Source organism: Protopterus annectens, chromosome 4.part1, assembly GCF_019279795.1.
Source record: "Protopterus annectens isolate FY-2018-M chromosome 4.part1, PAN1.0, whole genome shotgun sequence".
Lineage (NCBI taxonomy): Eukaryota > Metazoa > Chordata > Ceratodontiformes > Protopteridae > Protopterus > Protopterus annectens.
In genome coordinates, this window is record NC_056734.1 from 645,826,551 (window position 1) to 645,848,973 (window position 22,423).

The 22,423-nt window shown below is 39.4% G+C and overlaps 1 protein-coding gene across 2 annotated transcripts in view; it reads right to left on the reverse strand.

Annotated features, from left to right (window-relative positions):
• The window catches only part of EPHB1 (EPH receptor B1), a 1,597,777-nt gene that overhangs the window by 326,727 nt on the left and 1,248,627 nt on the right, over positions 1-22,423 (reverse strand). For both annotated transcript variants that reach the window (XM_044070446.1, XM_044070447.1), the window contains exons 9-10: positions 14,819-14,927; positions 2,356-2,420 (exon numbers count right to left, since the gene is read on the reverse strand). In XM_044070446.1, the coding sequence (XP_043926381.1) occupies positions 2,356-2,420; positions 14,819-14,927 (174 nt within the window). The remainder of the gene's footprint in view (positions 1-2,355; positions 2,421-14,818; positions 14,928-22,423) is intronic.

Below are 22,423 nucleotides of genomic sequence, written 5' to 3' on the forward strand. Positions count from 1 at the left end.
TTAAATAAAGTGATTACTGCTAAGTAAATCGATTTTATTTTCTAAAAAATAAAGTTTCAGAAAATGCATTCTGCTCTGTGTGTTGTGTAAGCCTCAGCATGTATATGTTGAACGTGCGCAGTGTATGCCTTGGGCATCTCCTTCACAAGTCCAGCTACAGAAGAACATAAATGTTTGTTTATTCAATGGCATAAACTGGAAAAGTAAAGCAACTTTCTTTCTTAAGTACTGTCACTGTATAATAGAAATAATCCACATCTATGTGTGAGTAATGCTGGATTTTCTCACATCTGGCTTTGAGTGATCACTTGGTTGTCACCTTCATCATCAAACTACTTTATCTGCTAATAAATCCATCATTAACCACATCCTGTTGTGGGTTGTTGCTAAATTCTACTCCCCCCTCATCCTTATCTTCTCTTGCACCCTTTCTTCACTTTCCCCTGAGGTGGATCTAGAACATATAAAGATGGGGGTGCTATTCATGAATAAGCACGAATGCCAGTGGTTATTTAGTACTATACATAGTCTCACTTCTTGGTACACTCACCTCTCATTCTCTTTTCATGTCCTGCAAATTTAGAAATGCACATATGAGACTGCGAACACTTGGTTGCAAAAAGTAACTCAATTGCAAGGCATTGCAGAAATCCATATTACTAGTTATTAAATTCAGTTCTAGGTGATAATTCTCTATTTTCCTGCTTGCTGCCAAGCCCTCCACCCCTGGCCTACCTAAACAATATGGATTACTTCTTTCTTGATTTTTCATAGGAAAATGTTTTGAAAAGTTTATTTTTTTTCGTAACTTGCTAATACAGTTTGATTACTTTCATATAAATGTAAATGTACTTATGTCCCAAGTGATCGTTCGAAAAAAAAAATGCAATATTTTTATGAAAACACATACATATACACAACTGAAAAAAAAAAGAAATAGCAAAGAGACAGAAATGAAATTAGTTACAGGTGTACTGTAATGATAGTGGGCCCTTGCACTACTCCTGTATCAGCAAAATTTGAGTCACTCAGCTCTCTGAGATAAGCCTTACTTTGGCTCATCTGCCCCCCCCCCCACCGCTGCCAGAAGCAGCACCATCTGTCCAGCAGGGACAGAGACCTCTACACCAACCTCAGGGGAACAGCTGTGGGCCATGAGGAGAAACACTAATCACCGCTTACTGAAATTAATAGGTGATTTGGTCTCTATCACACAGTATTTAACCACTCCTTAACAGAGAGCTCCCTTTTGAAGACCTGCTTTTGGAAAAAAACATATCATTTTCACTTCTTCTGAGGTCACTAATTAACCATGACTTAAGCATCTTTTAAAAGATGGAAGGGGAAAGAAGGGAAAAAAATCTTTCATTGTTTCCAGACAGATTCATTGCATGCATTCTGTTTTCTGACAGGTAAGACAAAAAAAAAAAGAAAATAAAAAAAACAGTATCAGCCAGTTGCTGACAATGAAAACATACCTGAAAGCCTGAGTAATATGTTAATAAGTGAATGTTTTAAATTAATTTGCATTCCTTACTCATGTCTACTTTTTTAAGAAGAGTGATGCCTATGTGTTAATGTCTCCTTTCTAACATTTTGTTACAATACTTTGTTAGCAAGATGTATATTTTACTAGAAATGCAACAGAATCACTTAAAAAATGTCTATGACTTACTATGTATATACTTGCAAACTCTACTCATCGACAGATATGTGTTCCAGTTTTGAAACACAGTGCTTTATACAGGAGGGTGGCCTAATGGTTAAGATGCTTGCCTTACAAACACAAGGTGCAGGGTTTGAGTCTCACATATATATATATTTATAGGCTTAAAATGGCTATCTATATATATATATATAGTTAGCTTAGTACTAATCTATGAAACTATATGTATATATAACATACATATTTATGCACACACACATACATATAAATATATATATATATATACGTATACATCTATATATATAATAGGGACAGATTTTAAATATTGCTCTTATAAACTTAGACTGTTGCTAGATTAATAGGCCTTGCATTGGCATGCATTTTTCTGAAGGCTATGAATTCTGAAACTCAAACACAGTCATTATTTAATGACTTCTGTCCTCAATGATGTTCCAGAAAACCAGAAACAGAGGAACAGTCCAAAAATTTAAGGCAAAAATGTGGACATTCTGCAAAAATCTGGACAGTTGAGAGCTATGGAGCTGACCTTCTCATCTATGCAAGTTCTCACCAGCCACTTTCTAGCATAAGGTAGAAACACAATTTCTGTTGTGTGTAACAGATGTAATCTACAAAATGACAGACCTCAGTAGCCACGCACACTCAGTGAAAGGCTCTGTTTCCCTTACCTCTGCCCGTGCTGTAATGCTGCAGCTTGTCACTGTAGACTGCCTCCTTGCTGTAAGCCCGTTTCCTGTTTAAGACATAAGACACAATAAATGTTCTACATTCAAAGCAGAATGTTGTGTACAAGTGCAATAAGTGTCCCACTAGGCATGACACATGTTCTCCACAATAAATGTTCACTAGGCATGACACACGTTCCCCACAATAAGTGTCCCGCTAGACATGACACATGCTCCCCACAATGTGTCCCGGTAGACATGACACTGCTAGGCATGACACACGTTCCCCACAATAAGTGTCCCGCTAGACATGACAGATGTTCCCCACAATAAGTGTCCCGCTAGGCATGACACATGCTCCCCACAATGTGTCCCGGTAGACATGACACACGTTCCCCACAATAAGTGTCCCGCTAGGCATGACACACGTTCCCCACAATAAGTGCCTGCTAGGCATGACACATATTCCCCACAGTAAGTGTCCCGCTATGCATGACACATGTTCTTCACATCCATTTCACAGCAATACCAAGTCATTCCTTACATGTTGCATCATCTCAAAGTGCAATGCCATGTGAAAACACACTTTGTAAAACAAGAATTAATGTGATAATATATGCAGCATTAGCAGGCAGTAGTGTGAAGATGTGAATATGTATAACTTTCTGTCCAGTATAAACAGCAGTAAGCAGCATAAAACTTACATTTCGTATGGCTTATCTTTAGTTAAGGTCATGGTAGTCAGATTCAGTCTATGCAGGGCAAACAATCCTCGCTACAGGCATGAATCATGTGTAGGTGAAATTATTACAACCCCCCGGAAAATCACAGAGAGATGCAAATAAAAGAAAAAGAAACGTTAGCGGTTCATTGATTAATTAGTAGCATGGCTGCTACAGCAGTGAGTGGGGAGGGGTGGGAGTGATATCCTCATGTCAGCTCACCTGCATCAGGAAAGAAGGTTGGTGGATTCCTGTCATAGGAGAGTATTCTAGATGAAGGTGTGCAAGTCCAGCTCCTGCCCTAGCAATGCACTGGGCATTAGTCTGCCAAGAGATGCATAGTACTCAGTCTGGTATAAGGCAGGTGTAAACCCGGGCATCCACACTGCCCAGTGTAGTAAACACTATGCCACACATTCAAGCTAAAAGGAGGGGGTTTATTATCATTTTGTTGAATGACACTTATGCGGATTTCACAATCATGTAATCACATAGGCGACTGGTAAAAACAGTGAACCACAACCTTCCAAATGCAGAAAAGAGAAACATGGAAGTGAGTGGTTCTTGCAAAATCACTGTTCACTTTGGCAGTGATTTTCTTCTTCGTTTTTACCATTAGAATCAGAAAAATAGCTACCACCAAATGCACATCTCTAGGGCCAGAAAACAAATATAGTCCAAACGTAAACAAACCAAAGAAGGACCAGGAGCAGGCTGCAGACTCCAGTTGCAAAGTAGTTTATTCCAGAACAGACGACGTCCAAACACAAAACAACACTAGCACTTTCATAGGTGTGTACCCGACTTCGTCAGGTGTAACGATGTTTCATTTAAGCATTATTTTATACTCTAGAAGTGCTGCAAAACAGCCAGTGACTGGTCACATGATATTTTTACTTAAAGCCACATAAACACATTTCTTTAAAAAAGTGGTACAAATATAAAAGCATACATAATAATGTACTGAAAAAGCACAAAACTTTATTAAAAGTATTAGAAATTATATATGTTAAAAAATGCATATATTAAAAACTAATACTTAAAATGTAAACACATATAAAAAACTTTTTCATCAAAAAAGTGGTCTCTTCTTTAAAATAGGCTTCAGAGGTATAAAGTCATTTAAACCATATCCACAGTCTGCTTTCAGTCTAACAATCCTTTTGGCTTCTAAGACCTCAGTTCGATTGCAGACATCACCACCTCTGATATTCTCATTAACCCTTCCTATCACAATAAACTTAAAAAATATGTCCATCATCATTGTCACTGACATGCTTAGAAAGTGCAGTAACTTTATCCCTTCTATTAATATGATATAAATGTTCTCTGAGTCGATCTTTAAGTGCCCTATCAGCTTTCCCAACATAGAATTTAAAATATTTCAAGCAATGTGCAAGATATAACCACATGTTTAGTATTACATGTAGCAGAAATTTTAAAAGTGTATCCCCTGTTTTCATCTGGGTGCATAAATTTAGTACTAGTGTTCAAGTTACTACAATAATTACACCGTCCACACATAGTTAAACCTTCATACTCTAAAGCTTTAAATTCATTCCTTGGAAAACATAGCTTCCTTTTAAGGCACAGCTCATTTTTAAACAAAGACCTAGGTTCATGGTCAATAACATTACTAATATCTTTATCTGAGGTTAAAATACCCCAGTTTGTCTTTACTATGCCCATATATTTAAATACATCAGATGAGTAGTATAGAAGTATCTTAAGTTTCCTAATAGTATTAGTATTTTTAATGTTACTAGAAGTACTTCTGTCTGAGAAATAAGGTTTTGCTGCTGAATCTCTAAGTTTGGCCACTTCCTGTACATTATTCTTTACCATCTTCTCATCATAACCTCTCTCTATTAAATTTTTAATAACATTGTCAGTGCAATCTATAAAGTCTGCTTCCCTTCCATTGAGCCTAGAAGCTCTAAAAGTGTGATTTCTTACAACATTCTTAAAAATGTGCTGCTGTCATGTGACAACAAAGTATTCACATGGCATGGTTTCTTATACCGTTTTGTGTACAGCCTGTTGGTGTCATCCCTCATTATCTCTACATCAAGGAAGTCGATTTCATCTACAGAATTTATGGAAGCGAATTTTAAAAATGTGGTAGTACTATTAACATAACACACAAATTCAGATAACTGTTGCTTGGTTCCATTCCATAAAATAAAAAGGTTGTCCACAAATCTTCTAAAAAATGAAATATAGTTACTATAAGGACCTTTTAACAAATATTCATCTTCCCAAACCACCATAACAGCATTGGCGTAGCTATTGGCACACGAGGTCCCTATAGGTACAGCATTGCTCTGCCAGTAAAAGTTCATAGGTTCATAGGTTCATAGGTTGGTACTAGGCTATCAGCCCTAGGGCCTATACAAGCCTAGCCATAACAATTCCCTGGCTATTTCTTCCCACATTATTTTCCAAATACAAAAGCATTACAATGTTTGTGTGTTATGTTAATAGTAGTACCACATGACAGCATGCACTCTCGGCACATTTTTAAGAATGTTGTAAGAAATCAAGAAATCCCAAGGTATGGGATTTTAGAAATGGAATTATGCCATGCCGAGAGAGGTGCTAAGGATAAGCTGCAAGACTATAACAGAATGTTGGGAGCAAGCAAGCTACAAAAATGTGTCAGAGGGGGTTATCTGGATTATGTGGCTACTGAAAAAAGGTGTGAGAAAGAGGAAACAAGAGAATTCCAGAATGTAAGCTAGCAATGTTAAAAAAAAACAGAAACTACAGGAGGTGGAAGGTGTGGATGGAGAGGGTGGAGGAAGTACAGAACAAACAAGTTAGCAAAAAGGCAAGAAACATGTAAAAGTGAAAGGATATTGGCAGAAGGGATCAAGAAGAGAAACCAGGGCTTTTTCAGGTACACAGTAGAAAGAAGGAATGGAAGGACAGAACTGGTTAGATAATTAAACATGGGAGGGATGATGAGGAAGACTGGGAAAAAAACTGTGGTACCAAATGAATATCTTGCTTCAGTGCCCAGGAAGAAAATCAAGGGGAGGATGCCATGCTAGAAAGTATGCAAGACAGAATGGGGAGAAGCGTGCACAGAAACCACTCAGAGGACAGAGAGAAAATATTTTCAGAGACCTTTAGAATCAGGTCTGAATGCCAGCTAGGCTACCTCCCAGGATTCTCAGAAATGTGGCCACTGCATTGAGAAACCCCTTTGATGAGATCTTCAACAGGTCCTAGCTAGTGGGGAAGTGCAAGAGGTCTGGTGCCCAGTAATTGTGGCCCACTTCTGCAACAGGAAGAGGGTTAGCAAAAAAGAAAATACTGGGAATTACAGGCCTCTTAGCTTAGCAACAGTGGGTGGGAAAGTTCATGGGTTCATTGGTAAGCACTAGACCAGCTGGCCTTCCTGGCCATTTTAAGCCTAGCCAATTTCTCTTTTCATGCTTGGAGAGAATACTGGCATGAAGGGTAACAGCATTCCAAGATGACAATAATCTCCAAGAAAGCAACTAAGATGAGATCATGGCCAGAAGAAGCTGTTGGTCAAACCTGAATATAGTTTATGACGGGGTTACTGTTGAACTTGACAGGGGACTTACACTAGACATATACTACCTTGAATTCAGCAAGACAGGAGCTAAAGGTAGAACCAAGACTGAGAAAATGGACAGCTGCATGTTTGAATAGTAGAACACAAAGGGCTGTCATGAGAGGAAGATTATCAGGAGTAAGGAAAGTGGCCAGTGGAGTATCACAGACATCTGTCCTGGACCCAGTACCATTCAGTGTATCTGTACCAGACATATCTAAAGGAATAAAGAATAAGATCAGCATATATGCTGATGACACAGAAAAATAATATGGTTTAACTGGCTAGCCCAGTGGGCACAGTCCACTTAGAAGGGTGACCCAGAAGCAACGTCTTATTAAGTGACTCATTCAGAGTTACACAGTAAGCAAGTGTTAGCTGTGGGAATTAAACTCAGCACTACTGCAGTTGTAGGAGTACACAGTGTTAAAAGTTCTGTGCTAAGCCACTACACAGAATAGCAGAAACAGTCTGGTAAAAGATTTGGAAAGGATGAGCCAGTGGGCAAAAAGGAGAGGCTCACCATAAACAAATATGAAGTCCTAAACTTAGGCTACAAAACCTCTGGCTAAGCCCTAGTCTGAAATGTTAGGTGGGGGAGTAAGAATGATGGCAGCAGACCAGGACAATAGGATTTCCAGGATCTGAGGTTGTTGACTACATCTAGACAGGACTACCAGGTACTGGCTGAGAGGGCAGTAACAGCAGCTAACAGAATGCTCAAATCCATCATCAGGGTGATAAATAAAAAAGTAGTACTTTTACTCTACAGAGCCTTGGTCAGAGCATAGTATGAGTGTTCCAGAGACCATGTAAGGAAAATTACAATAGGCTGTTGTAAATAATTCAGAAGAAAGCTACCAGAACGATCCACAGAATGGAGGAGAATGAATATGACCATCAAAGGGTTGAGCAGCTGTAGCTCTTTTCTCCTAATTTCTCTTTGGTCCAGGAAAGGGACAAGAAACTGGTACACAAATCCATGTTGTGGCGATATGAAGGCATCAGTTTGAACAGGAAAGGCTGAGGGGGAAGAAGGGAACACAGGCAGTAGATTACACAGAGTTACTATTCTCTGGATTTTCACAGACATGGTTATAAACCAATGGAATGTACTACCAAAAGGGATAGTGGAAATGGAATCTGCAAGGGCAAGTGACAGGTGGCAAGAGGGTTAGAAAATGGTAGAGATGGAGGGGAGGTGGAATGTTAAGACACTGAAAAGGGCAGGCTAGATAGGCTTATTGTCTCCTATCATTAAGGAAATGTGATGTAGCACAATATAAAACCATATCAAAGATCGATTAATAGTATTTGTTCCACTACTGATGACCTACTTTCATGTGTGTTGTATTCATATGTGTATCTACTACTTATCAAAGAACAGTTTTTCAGCTCACCATTTATCAAAAATTTAATATCAAAACCACTAAACAGAAAAACATCCAAAATACCTATTCATACCTTACATCTCCTTACTCTTAATTCTTCACTAACTTCCTTACTTCAAATTTTTCCTCTTTAAATATAACGTCTGCTTTTGTCTCAATTCATATTGCAGTTCTTGTTTGTATTATACTAACTTACCTTTTCTCTAATAAATTCAAAAAAAATTTATAATCCCTGTATATAAGGCTCGCCACTCTTATTGTACCTTTGTTTTTATTTAACACAAAATTATGTTCACCGATTCTATTTAGTCACTGTATCGGTATCTCATCGTGCTCTTGTATGTTCTGATTCCTCTGTACAAACATGAATAGATTACGGGTTATGTGATGTGATCAATATGGCCTCTCTTCCCCTACCGATATATTTACAATATCCAGGCCCAGAAACGGAGCATTTTCTTTCACAAGTTAGGCCACTGCTTGTACATAAATACCTAGTTGTGAGAGCATTAGCATGTGAGTGCTCTTGGAACATTTTAGATTGTTCTACCTTATCAAGTCTGTCATTGCTGTAATTATTTTTGCCCAGTGGGTCTTAAATTGCCCACTCAGTATTTAAATGTGACTTGAAAATTCCCATTTCTATTTCTTGTACTAGTGAGTACAACAGCATATTTGTAAGGACGTCTTCTTAAATGATCAAACTTCAGATACCATCTTTTCCTGTTCATTAATTACAGACCAATACTTGCAGCTTTAGTCATCTTTTCCAACTTACTTTTAAAATGTCTGATAGTGTTCCTTATATTGTCCCATAAAGAGAATGGAAAAGAATTAGACAGGTACAAAAATGTATAACTACAGATAAAGGAAACTTAAAGGATACAAGTTAGGAATCCAATAATGTGACATGGATGAGGATAGCTAAGGAGAGATTTGTCACATCTGATGTATTGGTTCTACTGCTTGGTTCAGGCAACAGAGGGATGGCAAAGGATGTGGGGGCCTGCAAGAAAAAGGGGGAGACTCTGAGTATAATGTGGGAGTGAGAAACGTTAGTGGACTGGCTTTTAAGGCATCAAAGGAGTGAAACTGGAGAGAAGAAAACAAACTGGAAACCTGAAGACAGAATCATGTGGGAAAAGTTACGGAAGGAAGGAAGGTAGAAGATAAGAGGCTGTGGGCAGAGATTATCAAAGAGTGGAAGGAGAGATGCAAGATAGTGCTATGTGAAAAGAGAGAGACAGAACCAAAGGTATTCAAACAGGAACCAGCACTGGAAGGTGGGCAAGAAAATACAAGAAGAGAGGGACAGTCAGTCAGATGGCAGAGGCAGAGGGAAAAAAGAGACAGAGCAATGCACAGGTCTTGTAAGAAGAGCACTGGAAGGATGGGAGAAGTTTACATACAACAAAGGGAGAGAGGACAACAGCACATACAGTGAGAAAGACTGAGAATGAAGGAAGCTGGAAGTGTTACAGGTAGTGCCCTGGTGCAGGAATAAAGAATGGCTCTATGCAAAGTACCTATTCTATCTTAGCTGAGAAGGGACATCAGTGCTTAGTGCTGGATAGGGAAGGAACATATCAATGATCATACCTTTAAATTAATATGGAATGGGATGAGGAAAAGTGATACAAAAAAAGAAACGTAGGTCTTTAAGCAACAGACAGAATGTAAAAGCAGATGCAGAAAATAGAACAGTTACAAACACAAGTGACTTGGACTGTGGCTAGGTTGTCTTATTCTGCAAGCGAAGGAGTCTGCGTAGAAAGATACAGGAGCTGTATGTAAAGATGTAGGAGGGGAGGGTGGACAAAGATGTAGGAGGGAATGGTAAGCAAAAAGAAAGATGGTAGAGTGGGCAAAATGTAGAAGAGGAGGGTGGGCAAAGATGTCGGAGGGAAGGATGGGAAAGATGTAGGAGGGGAGGGTGGGCAAAGATGTAGTAGAAGAGGGTGGGCAAAGATGTAGGAGAGAAGGCCGGGCAAAGATGTAGGAGGAAATGGTGGGCAAAATGTAGGAGGGAAGGGGTGGCATTGCAAACATCAATGAGATGAGATAATGACAAAAGTGGTGACACAGAAACAGTGACATGAGAGAGCCTGAACACAAGCTTTTCAAAAAGTACAGATAAAGGTGAGGTGGGGGTGGATTAGCCCTTGGCATAAAGGATGACATCACATGTGAGAACAAAAAGAAGGAAAAAGACCAAATCGCTAACAGGGCAAGGGAGTCATTGCTTGATTGACTGATACAGTATATCACCCTCAAGACACAACAAGACAGAAGAATGACACACTGAGTCTAGAAAAAAGGAGTCAGGTATAAGAGGCAGGACAAAAGTCGGGGGAATGGGGTTTAAATCTTCCAAAAGCAGACTGGGAGACTCTGAGCTCCAAGGCACAGAGGATGCAGAAACTGAATGATGTTTTTGACCATAAGGGGTACAGTCAGCTGATGAAAGAGTGTAGAGAAAAGACAGAATTATGGATGTGGTTCTAACCAATGCAGAAGGTGACATGAATGTCCAGGTTAGGTCACTGTTAACTGACAGTGATGACAGTGTATGGTTCAAAGGGGGATAAGGGTAAAAGTACGTAAGAAGACAAAGATGGTATGGGATTTTAGAAATGGAATTATGCCATGCCGAGAGAGGTGCTAAGGATAAGCTGCAAGACTATAACAGAATGTTGGGAGCAAGCAAGCTACAAAAATGTGTCAGAGGGGGTCATCTGGATTATGTGGCTACTGAAAAAAGGTGTGAGAAAGAGGAAGCAAGAGAATTCCAGAATGTAAGCTAGCAATGTTAAAAAACCCCAGAAACTACAGGAGGTGGAAGGTGTGGATGGAGAGGGTGGAGGAAGTACAGAACAAACAAGTTAGCAAAAAGGCAAGAAACATGTAAAAGTGAAAGGATATTGGCAGAAGGGATCAAGAAGAGAAACCAGGGCTTTTTCAGGTACATAGTAGAAAGAAGGAATGGAAGGACAGAACTGGTTAGATAATTAAACATGGGAGGGATGATGAGGAAGACTGGGAAAAAAACTGTGGTACCAAATGAATATCTTGCTTCAGTGCCCAGGAAGAAAATCAAGGGGAGGATGCCATGCTAGAAAGTATGCAAGACAGAATGGGGAGAAGCGTGCACAGAAACCACTCAGAGGACAGAGAGAAAATATTTTCAGAGGCCTTTAGAATCAGGTCTGAATGCCAGCTAGGCTACCTCCCAGGATTCTCAGAAATGTGGCCACTGCATTGAGAAACCCCTTTGATGAGATCTTCAACAGGTCCTAGCTAGTGGGGAAGTGCAAGAGGTCTGGTGCCCAGTAATTGTGGTCCACTTCTGCAACAGGAAGAGGGTTAGCAAAAAAGAAAATACTGGGAATTACAGGCCTCTTAGCTTAGCAACAGTGGGTGGGAAAGTTCATGGGTTCATTGGTAAGCACTAGACCAGCTGGCCTTCCTGGCCATTTTAAGCCTAGCCAATTTCTCTTTTCATGCTTGGAGAGAATACTGGCATGAAGGGTAACAACATTCCAAGATGACAATAATCTCCAAGACAGCAACTAAGATGAGATCATGGCCAGAAGAAGCTGTTGGTCAAACCTGAATATAGTTTATGACGGAGTTACTGTTGAACTTGACAGGGGACTTACACTAGACATATACTACCTTGAATTCAGCAAGACAGGAGCTAAAGGTAGAACCAAGACTGAGAAAATGGACAGCTGCATGTTTGAATAGTAGAACACAGAGGGCTGTCATGAGAGGAAGATTATCAGGAGTAAGGAAAGTGACCAGTGGAGTATCACAGACATCCGTCCTGGACCCAGTACCATTCAGTGTATCTGTACCAGACATATCTAAAGGAATAAAGAATAAGATCAGCATATATGCTGATGACACAGAAAAATAATATGGTTTAACTGGCTAGCCCAGTGGACACAGTCCATTTAGAAGGGTGACCCAGAAGCAACGTCTTATTAAGTGACTCATTCAGAGTTACACAGTAGGCAAGTGTTAGCTGTGGGAATTAAACTCAGCACTACTGCAGTTGTAGGAGTACACAGTGTTAAAAGATCTGTGCTAAGCCACTACAAAGAATAGCAGAAACAGTCTGGTAAAAGATTTGGAAAGGATGAGCCAGTGGGCAAAAAGGTGAGGCTCACCATAAACAAATATGAAGTCCTAAACTTAGGCTACAAAACTTCTGGCTAAGCCCTAGTCTGAAATGTTAGGTGGGGGAGTAAGAATGATGGCAGCAGACCAGGACAATAGGATTTCCAGGATCTGAGGTTGTTGACTACATCTAGACAGGACTACCAGGTACTGGCTGAGAGGGCAGTAACAGCAGCTAACAGAATGCTCAAATCCATCATCAGGGTGATAAATAAAAAAGTAGTAATTTTACTCTACAGAGCCTTGGTCAGAGCATAGTATGAGTGTTCCAGAGACCATGTAAGGAAAATTACAATAGGCTGTTGTAAATAATTCAGAAGAAAGCTACCAGAACGATCCACAGAATGGAGGAGAATGAATATGACCATCAAAGGGTTGAGCAGCTGTAGCTCTTTTCTCCTAAGACCGGATGGTCCAGGAAAGGGACAAGAAACTGGTACACAAATCCATGTTGTGGCGATATGAAAGCATCAGTTTGAACAGGAAAGGCTGAGGGGGAAGAAGGGAACACAGGCAGTAGATTACACAGAGTTACTATTCTCTGGATTTTCACAGACATGGTTATAAACCAATGGAATGTACTACCAAAAGGGATAGTGGAGATGGAATCTGCAAGGGCAAGTGACAGGTGGCAAGAGGGTTAGAAAACGGTAGAGATGGAGGGGAGGTGGAATGTTAAGACACTGAAAAGGGCAGGCTAGATAGGCTTATGGTCTCCTATCATTAAGGAAATGTGATGTAGCACAATATAAAACCATATCAATGATCAATTAATAGTACTTGTTCCACTACTGATGACCTACTTTCATGTGTGTTGTATTCATATGTGTATCTACTACTTATCAAAGAACAGTTTTTCAGCTCACCATTTATCAAAATTTTAATATCAAAACCACTAAACAGAAAAACATCCAAAATACCTATTCATACCTTACATCTCCTTACTCTTAATTCTTCACTAACTTCCTTACTTCAAATTTTTCCTCTTTAAATATAACATGTCTGCTTTTGTCTCAATTCATATTGCAGTTCTTGTTTGTATTATACTAACTTACCTTTATTTTTTCTCTAATAGAGGTTAAAATAACTATTAAATCATTGTCATATAACTTGTATCTTTTCTTAACCAATGCTTTCATATTATGTCTAATTTGGTACCATGATTTAAACTGTATTTCTTTTTGTATTATTTTTTAATTATTTTATTATTATTTATCATATTATTTTTTAAAGATTGTAAAATTATTCTTAAAATATTTTGTAATACTTTGAAGCTTTTCTCCATGAGCTTCTGCTGAAAATGGGCTCTTATCCAATCGGACTTTCCCAGTAATCAAATTTCAGTAAATAAATAAAATAAAAAACAAAAGTGTTCTGTCAGCTTGTATAGTAGAATATAATTAATACATTGCAGCGAAATGTACCGTAATATTATATTTTGAAATTAAACCTGTTCAATCACCAATTCAGGGAATATCTGAAGCTATGCTGTACTAATATTGAATAGGGGTAATTTGGCCAGCAACCAAGGGATTTTCCCTTCCCTTTTACTGCACTGTAGTGTGAGAAGTGGAACATAAATCCAAGCAGTTGGTGTGGGGCTACAACCCAAAACTTTCTGAACTTCCCAAAATCAGTACTGCTTGCTAAGACAATGACACTATTACAGTAATAACTGTGGTAGAGCAATACAATACAAAAAAAGATCTTCATAGTAAACTGTCTGAAACAGTTGTTTATACAGGTACAAGGCATTGAAGCAGAATGTAACAGCTGTACCTAGCACATTTTATTACTCTCTCCATGTTTTTATAGCCCATTACGTTTTTGCACTACTACCATAAGAATAAATGTTTTTTCTAAAGATTAAACCATGACAGAATGATATCGCTGGGATTTCAAACCAAAGCTTTTGTCTCTCAGCACTGCACTCTGACTAGCAAAATTCATATCATAGCCAAGGGTTTCTGAGATTTGAAATATAGATATACATATATATTTACTTTACTTTTCAAGGAAGTCCCTGTTTTTATATAACACACTGATTGTCTTTCCATAAAAACATTTTTGAGTTTGACAGACCAGCGAAAATTAGTTGTTAAATTTTCATCAGATAACAGCTATACTGTCTAGCTATCCATTCAAAAACAGCTTTATTAGTTCTCAAAATTTTATCAGATAGCTGCACGGTCTAGCTATCCATTCAAAAACAACTTTATGGTGAAATTATTTTTAGCAGCTTCATACCCTAGTCTTTCTGCTGATCTGTCTGTCTTAAATAAGCATTTGAATTGTCCAGATTTTTGAAGCAGGGCTAAGAGGAACACTGAGATGTCTTCAGTATGCAAGATTTTCTGATAAGGTGAATTTCTCTTCACTTTTGCACTAAATCAGAAATACCTGTTACAGGCAATCAATCAGAGGGCACATTAAGTTCCAGAAAAGACATATGTCATTTTGTCGAGAAGGAAACACTTATCTAAAACAATAATAATAATAATTCATACCAGACTTCCCCACAGGGAGAATGAAGGTGACTCAATCTATAACCCATAATCAAAATATTAAAAAGACATCTTAATTACCTGCTGCAGACAATAGAGATGGCAACCAGGGAAACAATGAAGACAACTCCAGCCGCTGCAGAGCCCGCAATGAGGGGCAGCTGCTCTCTCAGCTCAGATCGGTAGTCATCTGTGAAATAAACGAGAAGGTGATTGTAGTGCTTTGGTTGTGGAATGAGCCCATTTCCTAGATGTATCGGCTGATAGACCATATTCTCTTACAATGGTAACAAAGGGCAAGACAGCTGTGATTTAGCCAGCAGGCACTCACACAGAACCATAAACATGCAGCTCCTGAGAAATGACAATCAGTAGCATATGGAGACTAAAACACAAGTGCGTGACTGCTGGAAAATCCATGTGCATGATAGATTTTGTTTTATTTTAATTGAAAATGTAGTCCTGATGTGTGATTAATGAGGAGTGCACAGTAATTATCAGAAGAGTGGGTCTTTGAGGGTTATGAGCAAGCTACAATTAGTGATTGTAATAGCCAGAAACTACCTAAAACATTGTTAATCCTCAATATCAGCAAGTGTTTTAGTAGGTGGATAACCATGCCCACTGACCTACCAGGCTTAAGGGTCAGTGCACACCTGTGTGTGTTACATACAGTGAATAAATGTGTATTTATTAACTAAAATGTGTACTTCTTTGGAAAACACCCACTCTATGTACTGTTTCTGTAATTTCTCTGATCACCACCTTCCCTGTACTTCACATATGTTGCCCTCTATTCACTAATGTTATCATTCTTTGATAGCAGGTAATTGGGGGGAGGGAGTCCATTCCTTTCTCTGTGACATTAATAAAAACAATTAGATGCCCTCAAAGTTAACCAAGGACAATGGCAGGGGTAACAGCAGACTCACAAATGACAAGGAAGGTAAATACCCTTGTCATAGAAAAGAAAGAAACTAGATGAAAAAGGAGTACAAAGTTAAAGTAATGTGTGGCCCCCTGCTCAGGAGACTTAGTGAAGGATTAGCTGCTACAGTAAGGTTTCAATTAAGTGTATGTATAACCAGCCGCCACTGTCCTTCATAACTGTGTACACATGGGGGACAGATGGATTCAAGAATAAACAGAGGGAATAATCGCTTGAACTCACCAGTGGTAAGGAGACTAACGTAAATAAATAAATACATATACACATACATATATACATAAAGAAATTAACAGTATTCTTACATTGGGGGTATCTCCTGAAGCAGACTACACTAATCCAATAGGTCTCAAACATTGATTACTAAAACAAAAAAAATCTAGTAAGTCAGGGAAAGACGTATGTAACAGACAGGCTTCAAACAAAGATGACATTCCAACTGCAATCCCTTGTACATGTGGAAATAGTGTACAGAGTGTTAAGTACACTGGGTCTTTACAAACAAGCTATTCCTGAAGTTTGTTACAGAGCTGACATATCTGTTTTGGAATGCCTGCTAAGCCTTGGGAATTCCTTACCATGGGTCTCATTAGAAGTTAAGGAAGTATGGCTTGTTAACCATTTAGGGAACCAATGTCAGCATCAGACTGTCTTTCTTCTTTGATTTAAAAAGCCAAATCACAGGACTTTAGCAAATCCTCAAACTGTGCAGTATACTATAATTCTATGCATTAATGCATATTCAGTCAGATACAACAGCTAAGCATTATGGTGCATTAACTCTGTCATTGTGCCTATATTGGGAGGTATCAAGGAAGTTTTGTTACTACGGTTTCTAGATGCTCAGTCACCCTGGAGAAGGCATATGACTGCATACCTTAAATGCCTTGTGAAAGGTGTTACAGCAGTGAAGAATTCTAGGACTTCTGCTACATAGCATTTTGTCCATGCAATTGAGGAGCAAGGCTCAAGTTATATTAAGCCAAATTCATTCAAGGTGACCCTGCAAGACTCTGCTGAACGTATGTCTTGTCCTCTCCAGTTAGGGATGTTCAAGGATAGGATAGCAAGGAGTGGCTGAGGTCTGCACAGTATCCATTTTGGGGGCATGAGGAATACAAATGTTTCCAAATAATGTATTAGTTTTAGCCCAATGCACCAGTGATCATTAGTGTGTATTGTAGCTGTTCACTGTTCAGTATTAGGTTACTTGGAGGAAAATAAAGATCTCCATATCAGTACTCGGGTCTACATTAAATCACTGTATGCTTAAAAAAGCGAACGGTGATTGATTGACCCTATGTAAGGGAAAGCTTACAATGCTGAAGTGTCAGAACAGTGATTTTTTTCCAAGGGAAAAAAAAATCACTGTTCCAACAACAGAAAAAATAAATAAAAATCAATTTCAAACATTACATTAAATGGGGGGCTTCACCCCCCACACCCTCCTACTTAAATATACCACCTCCGAGACTGCGCTACAGTGCCGAAAATGGCAAAGTAACGAAGTTGCCAAGCAAATTCTTTCACAGGGAATGAATTCGCTTAACAGCCGTTTTGATATTTTGCGTTTTTAGCCTTTAAAGTTCGACCAAGACGCAGTTGAACGAGTGCGTCTTTGGTCTTCTAATATAGACCCTCAGAGCTCTTGGTTATCTCCCATAAAAGAGTGGATTGCTTTCTGCAGGACAGAAAAAAGCAGTTGTCTCAAGTGAAACAGCCAAAGTATTTTGAGTTTTCGCTCACAGCTGAAGGCAAAGGGGACTGGGACATTGTTGAGCAGGTGGTTGTAGCAGTGGCAGTACTGTAGTCAATGTACTAGACTGTTAGACTGTGATAGTGGGGTGAGAACTGAGTCATAGGATGAAAAACTCAGTTTGTTTTTGAGTTTATGTCCACACCCACACCTGTGGCTGTGAATGTTTGATAGTGACTAACAGAATGAGACTGTGGATACTGTGGCAGCAATGAGGTTCTTTCATGGAGAAGCTCAGCTGCTTCTCCACTATAGACTGAGGAACTGAGGAGTGGATTTTCTGCTCCTCTGGGTTGACAGGAATCAGTTGAAAAGGTATGGGTAACTTGTGAGGGTGTCCTCGAGTGTCTTTCATGGAAGGTACACCAGACACTGCCCAGTGACAGGTGGCAGAGTGCCACACACATGGCACGTTGAAGTGATTATATTTCCCAGGTTTCCTTAGAGAACCTTGGGCATACCTCTCAACCTCTTAGCACAAGAAATCTGGACAATGCCTAAAATACTGGGGGGACTATGGCCAAACAATAGGGACAGATTTTAAATATTGCCCTTATAAACTTTGAAAGTTGCTAGAGTAACAGGTGTTGTTTTAGCATGCATTTTCTGAAGGATATCAAGTCTGAAACTCAGTGTCACTATTTAGTGACTTCAATCTTAAGTGATTTGCCAGAAAAGCATAAATTTTATGATGAACAGATCAAAAATATGAGGCAAAAATCTGGACAGTTGAGAGCTATGGTTGTCGGCTTGGGATCACACAGTTGAATTCTGGATCACATGTGGACTGCCGATGGTAGGGAAGTGTGCTCATGTACCTCAGCTTGCTACTACTGTGATCCTCAACAAAAAAATTGATAGATGAGATTGGGTAATCCTGTTTTATCTTTATCATCCCATTTCATTGGTAATCCAGGCTTGAAATTTTATGAATATGTACAGCAATTATTCTCATTTTATATATATATATATATATATATATATATATATATATATATATATATATTGTTATTCTACGTTCTGTTTTGCACTGTAAATACACTTTTGCCCCTGGTTCAGGCTACAGCTGAACTGATCCATCTGAATCAGACCAGTGTCTCTATTACCTTCTAACAGATGTCTTAAAGCTATCAGGCTGGGGACATCCAAGATTCTAATCCAAGAATCCTCAGGTGTCAGTGCACCAACTGTACCTTCAGCTGTATCAGGATGGTACAGATCTGTGGGGCCTACACTAGTCCTTCTTCAATCAGTTGGACCAGCTAAAAAAAAGAGGGTAACTTGGCAACAGTGCAACCACAAAAAAGGGTCTGTCTTTACCTTGTCATGCTTTAGCAAAACTCTGATGATCAGTGAAATGAGAGGGAAGATATCTACTTCTCCTTTCCAAGGGATGGAAAAAAATGTTCTGCCCATGCTTCTTTGCACATGTATCAGGAACACAACTGCCTCAGCTGGTAGTTCTTCTCTGTTGCATATGTTCTTGTCACATCGACCACCAGCTCTTCTTTGGACTTTGGAGAACCTTGGGATCCAGTCCCCCTTACCGGTTGCTGGATGTTGTCCTGCTTAGCTTGTCTGCCACTGTATTAAAGAAGGAGGGAACACAGGAAATCTCAAGATGAAACACTTGCTAGAATCTGTTTTCTAGGCTAGTAGTTCTAGCCTACATAGTTAACACCAGCAAGTACCACAAGTTTTCATAGCTCTCAACCTCTTAGCACAAAAAAATCTGGTCAAAGCTGAAAATAATGGGAGGGCGAAGAACCAAAAATGGGGGCAAATTTTAAATATTGCTCTTATAAACTTAAAAAGTTGATAGAATGTTGTGTTGCCATGCATTTTCTGTAGGATATGAAGTTTGAAACTCAAATGCCTTCCAGATCAGTATTAGTACCCTAGGTTAAATGAAAGGTGTCTATATTGAGGTTTGTGTACCTTCTGGAATAACAAAGGGCTTTGCATGGTTGCTTAATAATTGCTGAGTACACCAGATAATGTCCATACTGACAGGATGGATTATCGGTGGTATATTGAGCAGTGGGAATTTGTGTTGCAAGTTGCAACAACAAGTTTTTGATATACCACCATATCATCCTCATGCACAACTTAGATAAAGGCATTGACAGGATGGAAACTGAACTTACATGACTGTTCTCTTGGCCAGACAGACCTGAAATGTACTGTCCCAGCTGAGTGTGCATGTCCCTTTTTAGAAAAAGCTTGCTTTGTTCTTTATCTAGCAGTAAAAGAAATGCTTCATGACCATGAAAAAGCTTGCTTTGTTCTTTATCTAGGAGTTAAAGAAATGCTTCCTGACCTTGGATTTAGACTTTATTTGTGGAAAATTCTCTGAGAACTTGAGGTTGGTTAAACACCATATGAAGTACCTCAGAAAACTCTGTACTTCTTACTGAGTTGAAACAGTTGTTTTGATATAAGTGGGTTTGTGATATCATGGGTCTTGAGGTTGGCAAACATTGATCCCAAGCACTGGAGTGAACATTCAGAGCACAGGAGACAGACAAAAATGCAAAGAAAAGAATTAAAAGTGATTATGCCCTGCCCTGAGCCTCTGGAACTGGAATGTGATTTTTGTGAATGTGGACACGCAGATATACAGTCTTTGTGGATAAAGATGTGCAAATAAGCAAACTTTATGTCTAGACTGACCAAAACTGTGTGTGGTAAATGAAGCAGGTATAAAGCTTGCTCATTTAGCATCTGGAAGCTGGTTGCCTTCAGAAACTTGCTCACCCTGGATAAATCTACAGTGTGTCTCAAATATCCCCTTTTTGGGGACTAGGAACAGAATTAAATAAAACTGCTTTTCAAGGGAAATACTCTCTGTAGCTCTACATTGAAGGAAAGGGTTAAGCTGACTATGCCAGGCCATTTGCTTTGATGTGACAGGAGGCATTCCTAAGAAGGGGGAAAAGTCTTGAATTTTATGTAGTGATTCAAGGAAAAAATCCATTTACCATCTATCTCTTTTTAGGTTTAACCAACTTGTTTGATGTAAGAATGTTTCCCTACTATAGTAAAATTCAGAGGATGAGTTGGGGAGGAGACACTGAAAACAAAGTCAGTAATGTCCATTACCATCTTGGAAAGATGGAGACTTGCATTCCCTACCTTTTCCTCACCTATCTTGATACATAACCTTGCCTCTGCTACTTCTCCAGGATTGGTTCTTCTCAAAGTCCCCCTTTTATCATACTCACCCATCATTGCATGCTTCCCTCCTTAAAGACCATAAACTTTTATTACCATATAACAATTCTATTGTTCATTAACCCTGAAGATATAACTGTTAGTGGAATTTTAATTTATCTAGTCCCTCATGGCATAATCGGGGATATTTCCTGATATATCCTGTATCTGTCTGAGAATATTTAATTACATGCATTTGATAAGTATTCTTCTTCTTCTTCTTCTTTTAGCTGCTCGCATTAGGGGTCACCACAGCAGATCAACTGTTTCCATTTCTTCCTGTCCTCTGCATCTTGCTCTGTCACACCAACCACCTGCATATCCTCTCTCACCACATCCATAAACCTTATCTTAGGCCTTCCTCTTTTCCTGTTACCTGGCAGCTTCATCCTTAGCATCCTTTTCCCAATATACCCAGCATCCCTCCTCAGCACATGTCCAAACCAACGTAATCTTGCCTCTCTGGCTTTGTCTCCAAACCTTCCAACCTGGGCTAACCCTCTAATATACTTATTCCTAATCCTGTCCATCCTCGTCACACCCAGTGCAAATCTTAACATCTTTAACTCTGTCACGTCCAGCTCTAACTCCTGCCTTTTTGTCAATGCCACTGTCTCCAATCCATATAACATAGCTGGTCTCACTACCCTCTTGTAGACCTTCCCTTTCACTCTTACAGGTACTCGTCTGTCACAAATCACTCCTGACACTTTTCTCCACCCACTCCATCCTGCTTGTACTCTCTTCTTCACCTCTCTTCCACATTCACCATTACTCTGAAGTGTTGACCCCAAGTACTTAAACTCATTCACCTTTGCCACCTCTACTCCCTGAATCCTCACCATTCCTCTATCCTCCCTCTCATTCACACACATATATTGTGTCTTAGTCCTGCTGACCTTCATTCCTCTTCTTTCTAGAGCATATCTCCACCTCTCCAGGATCTCCTCCACTTGTTCCCTACTCTCACTAAAGATCACCATGTCATCTGCAAACATCATAGTTCATGGGGACTCCTGTCTGATCTCGTCTGTCAACCTGTCCATCACCATTGCAAATAAGAAAGGGCTCAGAGCTGATCCTTGATGTAATCCCACCTCCACCTTAAATGCATCCATCACTCCCACCACAGACCTTACCGCTGTCACACCACCCTCGTACATATCCTATACCACTCTTACATACTTTTCTGACACTCCCAATTTCCTCATACAATACCTCCTCTCTAGGCACCCTGTCATATGCTTTCCCTAAATCCACAAAGACACAATGGAACTCCTTCTGACCTTCTCTGTACTTCTCCATCAACACTCTCAGAGCAAACATCACATCTGTAGTGCTCTTTCCTGGTATGAAACCATACTGCTGATCACTAATCATCACCTCCCTTCTTAACTTAGCTTCCACTACTCTTTCCCATAACTTCATGCTATCACTGATCAGTTTAATCCCTCTGTAGTTACTACAGCTCTGCACATCACCCTTATTCTTAAAAATCGATACCAAAACACTTTTTCTCCATTCCTCAGACATCCTCTCACTTTATAAGATTTCATTAAACAATCTAGTTAAAAACTCCACTGCCATTTCACCTAAACACCTCCATGCTTCCACAGGTATGTCATCTGGACCAACAGCCTTTCCCTTCTTCATCCTCTTCATAGCTATCCTTACTTCCTCCTTGCTAATCCACTGCACTTCATGATTCACTATCCGCACATCATCCAACCTTCTCTCCCTCTCATTCTCTTCATTCATTAACCCCTCAAAG